The following is a 6947-nucleotide window of genomic DNA, read 5'->3' as shown; positions in this document are numbered from 1 at the left end:
TACAATATGATTATAATTTATTAATTAATAGTTTACAAAGACATTATCGTACAAATGATAAGTTTCAGGATCAGCAATTATGTAGTACAAATATTTATTAAACGTTTTGTTCATTATAAAAAACATTATAAGAGATACGCTTCCCGCGCTGCAAGTGTTGCGCCGTTACATTCAAATAATCGCTTATATACAAGATATCTGTTACGCACCAGTACATACTATAAATGTATTTTCATGTAAAATAGTCAAAAACTCGAGGATTCCATTATACAAGTGGTTTTATGGACTGGCGGGATGTCTCATATTAAGCTTAATCCTAACGTTACTTACAATAACTTAACTAGTTATAGGCCAGACTCCGTGCGATATACGAATTGAGCAACGTACGGGGCGCAAACGATGCGTGTACAGACACGTAATACATACATATGTATATATTGAATCAAAACCACTTTTATTTGTCAATTTATGAAGACATAGCTTAGCAGTTATTGAATATATCTATTATGTTTGACTAAATGTAGATATGATGCAATATATGATAATGTAATACCGCCCTAAGGTGTGAGTGCACGCTGTACTCCGCTAGCACGCGGTCTGGTATTGCGTCAATCCCTTTTAAACTTAATTACTGAATTTACTGATCTATATTTCAACTCTGTAGACTTCAGTCTAACGATGTTACCTTCCCACTAACCTACGAGACGGCGACAAGCGTTAAGTCCGTACAAATGTATAAAATCCATCGACTAGACACAATACCCAATAAATAGTCTCGAAATATGCAATAATGTCCCCCGATACTAATTAATTATCGTATATCTAAAAATAAATAATTTCAAGCACGAGCGACGGTCACGAAACATCAAAAAAAATTTTTGAAACAAGCAATAGTGACGGCAGATCTATCGGTAAAGTAAAATAATCTATGATTATAATAATATTAAAGTGAAGCGATATTTCATTTGATCACATTCGCGCAATCGCGCTTTTTAAACCCTTAACGTATTAAATGCAAATGCGGGCGTTGCGCCGCAGTTGACGCCTTCAGAGAAACAACATTTTTTTCTGCAGAATGTACATCGACAATGCTTCCGTGCATTGACTAACATTCCATTTTTCACATTATAAAATCCATTGGCAGCAGATTCTCGCCGGAATCAGCTGATTGGGTCGTTCGGACGCCGCCATCTTGTTTTACACGTAATGGCGGCAAAAGTTCAGAATGGCGCCAACTGTGGACGTTCACTCGCAGTCGTTCACATTTTTAATGGACGATTGATAAATTAAGTCCCACGCCAGCAGATTCCAAAACGTAAATTTTTAATTCTACTCGGATACGCTATGGAAGAGTATTGTGGAATAAAGAGATTCAGTCGAGCGGGCCAGGTTCCGATTAGTGGTAATGGACGCTTCTATAATTTACCGTAACATGGTACGATAGTACAACGTTAACGTTACAATATAGATGTAAAATATATATACAACTATATTACAACGTTTTTAATTCATATACAAGCCGCAATACTAATCATGGCGTTATAAAAGAAACAATTTCATACAAAATCCTGTACTGATATAAAAAATATAGGTATATGTTAAACATCCAAATTTCACATCAATGACGCGTGTAATAAAGTCCTAAATGTAAGACGTTTGAGTTGTAACTTGTTACTCTTTATAATTAAAGCTACACCTAGACGATGCAGTTTGTAAAAACTACAATATCAGAACTTAGACCGTAAATTTTGATAAAGTATGATTCGCAAGAACCCGCTTTATATTATACATTTGATACATAGTGATACATATAGTTTGAAACAGCAAATGTCAAGTTCTTACCTAATCGCAAAACTATCATTTTCAAACTGTTTCCAACGCCAACTGAAGTGGACTTGAAATTTGACGTTCATTAGCGGCTAAAATGTCCTCTACATGAATAAATGATTTTTGATTCTGATCTAGAACTGCATTACAAAAATCTGATTAATGAACTTGTAAACATCATTACTATCGTACGGTAAATTGTAAAATTGGTCTCGTGGCGTGGTGGTACCACGATGCCCGACTGTGGACCTCGAGGAGTCTCCAGGATGCTAGCTTAATACTCCCAGTGCGTGGCGGAGCTGAGGTCGGTTCCGACGAGGCGGAAGTTCCCGTTCTTGGCCGCGGCGAGGTACTCGCGGCCGGCGGCGGCGCGGATGGCGAGGCGCGTGGGCTCGCGGAGCTCCAGGTGGAAGCCCTGAGGGGAGTCCGAGTCGCACGTCACGCTCTCGCTGTCCGCGTGCCAGTATTTGCCGTTTTGTCCTGAAGACAGTGTCATTGTCAGTAAATAGTTTGTTTGTAATATAAAATTGGAGTGTCTGTTTGTAATTTTGAAATAAGCGTTTTTTACTACGTCGTCTAGTACCCTTAAACAAATTCTGCTTAGCTTGGAACTAGAGGGCGCTGTATGAATAGAACTGAGATATAATATGAATACGAGCTGAGTTTCTTGTTAGTTCTTAGTTCGAAAGCACTCCGAGCTGACGATACTCTAGCTTTGACATATCATAAGTGTAATTAAGATTATATATAATATACTAGCTGATACCGCGAACTCCATTCCGGCTCAGAATTAAAGGAATTTTGAAGTTTATTACGCAATAAACATCTGAAGGCATCTGTTTGGCAGATATCAGCCGTTTGTATGAGAAAATAGTCATTTTTACTATTTTACATGCAATTTCTTCATATTTTATCGCCTTTTAAACCTTTCCTGGACTTCCACGAATATTTCAAGACTAAAATAAGCCAAATCGGTTCAACCGTTCTCGAGTTTTGGCGAGACTAACTAACAGCAACTCATTTTTTATACATATAGATTTTATATGAATACGAGCTGAGTTTCTTGTCAGTTCTGCTTAACTCACAACGAACTGACGATAGTCTAATCACTATATTTGTCATATAATAAGAGTCTGGAATAGACCTACATGAATAAACATAACTTTTAATTGGGTTTATGAAAATAGCTTATTAAAAAAAATAATTACCTTTGAAGTAAACGGCTCCCTTGGGCCCGCGGATGACCTGTATTGTCTCGTAGTTGGCCTTATTACATTCTAGTTTCACGCCCTTGGGGCCCACGAAGCCTTGTTCAGACTTCAGCACCAAAATGGGCCTGGAAACAAATATTATCACAGATTTTTTTTTACAAGAACTTTAGAAGAAAGAAAAAAAGAAAATCATTTATTGTCAACCATTATTAACAAATACAAACTATATATATACACATACAAGTATGTACACATATAATATACAATCTTTCACCTCTTCGCTGATTCAATCATATGATTATATGTCCAATTTACATAACATCCTTTCAAAAGGGTATTTACCCTATGTGTCATTCTGAGGTATAATCTATATTACAGTAAAGTTTCATAAAAATTAGTTCAGTAGTTTTTGCGTGAAAGAGCAACAAACATCCGTACTCACAAACTTTTACGTATATAATATTAGTAAGATATATAATAGAATAAGAATCGCTAAATAATTGTTCATGAAGTAAATTTTCAAAATATAATGAAAAATTATAATTTCTTTTTAGTGATTTCTTCCTAACACCTATAATTTAAGTTTTTTAAGTGAACAATTAATTTTTTTAATAAATTAGGTATGTTACACAAAGAAGGGGGGGGGGGAGAAAAAGTAAAATAAGAATAATAAATAATATAAGAATTTTAGAAAGGCTACGGTGGGGTTTCCCTAAGGTTGTGAAACCCTGCTATATAGTAACCGAGAATAGAACCCACCTGTTGATAAGATAGAAGTAGTACTTGCAGTTGTCATCGATAGCATCCACGTTGGCGTACAGATGTCCCGAGCGCTTGGTGTTCAAATATTTACCGTTGTTGGCTCTGAAGGCCACCGCGCCATCGCCCTGCCATTCCAGCTCGAACAGGGCATTCGATGACCTGTAGATTATAATAAACAAATAAATAAAAAACCCCTGGACAGTTAAATAAACCTTGACAATTAACACAGCGCCATGTAGTCCCACGGTAAACAGAGCTTGTGTTATGGGTACTAGACAACTGATATTAATAAATAAATAATCCTGGACAATTAACACAGCGCCATCTAGTCCCACGGTAAGCAGAGCTTGTGTTATGGGTACTAGACAACTGATATAAATAAATAAATAACCCTGGACAATTAACACAGCGCCATCTAGTCCCACGGTAAACAGAACTTGTGTTATGGATACTAGAGAACTGATAGTAATAAATAAATAATCCTGGACAATTAACACAGTGCTATCTAGTCCCACGCCCACCTTGTCAAGGGGAAGGGGAGATGTCAGATCGACCTCCACGCGGTTCCCCCTGATAACCATCGTGATACATTCCCGGTGAATTTGTCGCGTTGGGCTAACTGATCTGACTTCATGCTCCACTGGTGCCCCGCCAGCGTAAACCGATAGCGCAGGCGGGTGCACCATTCCATTATCATCCTTTAAAAAAAAAAATCTAGTCCCACGGTAAGCAGAGCTTGTGTTATGGGTACTAGACAACTGATATATAATTATAAACAAATAAATAACCCCTGGACAATTAACACAGCGCCACACAGGCACCCCATACAGGGGCGATCTACCTAAGGGCTTTTTGGGCTGCAGCCCAGGGCCCCGAGGATACAAAGGGCCCCCAGTCCCCACTGAAACGATATTTAGAATATAAAAAATGTATCATAAGGTTGGCAACCCTGATATCAATCAACATGCAAGTCTGCGTCTATGGAAAGGAACGGGGAATTTCTAGTCGCTTGTTTTTGGTCGGTGTATTTTTTAGTTGAGTAATTAGGTTGGCTCCGAAATAGATTTAGACCAGGGTCCCACAAATTCATGATCCGCTCCTTGTCATTTAGTCCCACGGTAAGCAGAGCTTGGGTTATGGGAACTAAACAACTGATACGATACTTAGATATATATTTTTGAAAATACATAGAAAACACCCAGACCGATACAAACAATCATACTCGTGAATACAAATGTTTGCACAGTGTACTGAAGCGAAGCTGTGTGCTAAACTACTAGACTACAGAGGCCGTCAACAATATTATATCACCTGCTTGAAACTATTTTTGTATGTGCAATACAAACCGTTTACATTTTAGTTTATTTTTTACATACATTTTTAGTTTGACCTACACGTTCCCCCTGGAAAGCATCGTGATAAATTCCCTGTGAAATAGTCATATTGGGCTAACTGATCTGACCTCATGCTCATCTTATCATCCTCCTGGTGCTCCGCCAGCGTAAACCGTTAGCACAGGCGGGTGTACCATCGCCGTCGGAGTCGGTGGACTGTTCCGATCCCGCGACTCCGTCATATGACATTGGACGAGGGACATCTTGGAGTTTTTATTGAGTACGAGTCTCACAGTACCGGCTTGCCTCCCCGGTTGGTCTCCATGAGGGATTTTCTTCAAGTAAAAAAGGCAGGTGTACCATGTTTTTATCATCCAAAAAAGGATTAACTTACATATGAATGTGAATGGAAGCGAAGCCGGGGCGAGTAGCTAGTATAATAATATATAGTAAACCAATAACATGATTACATACTCTTAGAAAGTATTACATATGAATGTGGATGGTTATAAGGGCAGAGGAAGACCGAAAAAGAGATGGATGGACTGTGTGAAAGATGATATGGTCAGAAAGGGAGTAAATAACGAGATGACTGCGAACAGAGATGAATGGAAGCGAAAAACATATTACGCCGACCCCAAATAAATGGGATAAGGAAGAAGCAGGTGATCAAAGAGGACTAACTTGTTGTCACCGCTGGCCTGGATGCCGCCGCCCGTCTCCAAGGTCCAGTAGCGGTCCTGCATGGTGCGGATGTACCAGCGACGGGTCGCCCAGTCGAACTCCAGCTGGAAGGTCTCGTGGGAGGAGATCTCGTCTTGGTTGGCGGTCACGTCTACACCTGGAAATAATCACAATATCATTTTTAAAAAGGTTTTAAAAACAGAATTACAGAATTTTAAAATCTCAATAAGTGTATGTTTTTTACGTGAACATTTCTAGAAAATTTATCAAAATAAATTCAAATTCAAATTCAAAATATCTTTATTCATGTAGGTCTATTACAGACTTATGATATGTCAAAACGGTAGATTTGATAGATAAATTTCGATTCTAAATTCAAAATATCTTTATTCATGTAGGTCTATTACAGACTCTTATGATATGTCAAATCTACAGTCAGTTCGGAATGATTTCGAGATGAGAAGAACTGACAAGAAACTCAGCTCGTATTCTTTTCAAATAAATGTTGTACATGATTACAATTATCATTTGTATTACAATCCGATGGACTTGGGTTCGATTCTTCACGCGGTACAGACATTTGTATTCATGAGTGTGATTGTTTTCGGCTGGGTTGTGTCTATGTATTATGTATGTATTTACATAAAAAAATCTCAAGGATTTCTACCAGTTGTCTAGTATCCAGAACACAAGCTCATCTTAGCTCGGGACTAGATGGCGCTGTGTGAATTATCCTGAGATATTATTATAGTACATCGTCTCTTAATGCATTGCTTTGAGATTTTGCTACTTAAGTATATATTAATCTTGTAATAAAACGGCCATCGTGGACGTGTGCACAACCTGGGAACGAACTCATTAATAACAAGTGCAGACACCGTGACACCAACTTTTTCACATATCTCATACAAACTACCTATTATAACTATACTAGTTGACCCTCGCAGCTTCGGCTGCATCACTTCTTTACGCTACGCTTAGATTTATATAAATTTCTTCGACGACCTCGCTGGTCTAGCGGTCTAGCACACCGCTTTACAACCGATGGTCGCGGGTTCGATTCCTTGCACGTTTGTATTCATGAGTATGATTGTTTGTATCGGTCTGAGTGTTTTCTATGTATGTATTT

General features: G+C 38.3%; 1 protein-coding gene across 2 annotated transcripts in view; it reads right to left on the bottom strand.

Moving 5' to 3' along the window:
* Nucleotides 1-6947, bottom strand: part of LOC131850631 (protein singed) — a 96155-nt gene continuing 89208 nt past the window's right edge. For both annotated transcript variants that reach the window (XM_059200930.1, XM_059200931.1), the window contains exons 7-10: nucleotides 5819-5975; nucleotides 3798-3959; nucleotides 3036-3163; nucleotides 1-2307 (exon numbers count right to left, since the gene is read on the bottom strand). In XM_059200930.1, the coding sequence (XP_059056913.1) occupies nucleotides 2102-2307; nucleotides 3036-3163; nucleotides 3798-3959; nucleotides 5819-5975 (653 nt within the window). In that variant the 3' untranslated portion in view covers nucleotides 1-2101. The remainder of the gene's footprint in view (nucleotides 2308-3035; nucleotides 3164-3797; nucleotides 3960-5818; nucleotides 5976-6947) is intronic.

Source organism: Achroia grisella, unplaced genomic scaffold, assembly GCF_030625045.1.
Source record: "Achroia grisella isolate CSIRO2021 unplaced genomic scaffold, CSIRO_AGI_Agris_v1 utg778, whole genome shotgun sequence".
Classification (NCBI taxonomy): domain Eukaryota; kingdom Metazoa; phylum Arthropoda; class Insecta; order Lepidoptera; family Pyralidae; genus Achroia; species Achroia grisella.
The sequence above is the reverse complement of the archived record's forward strand: the minus strand, read 5'-3'. Positions and strand labels throughout refer to the sequence as shown.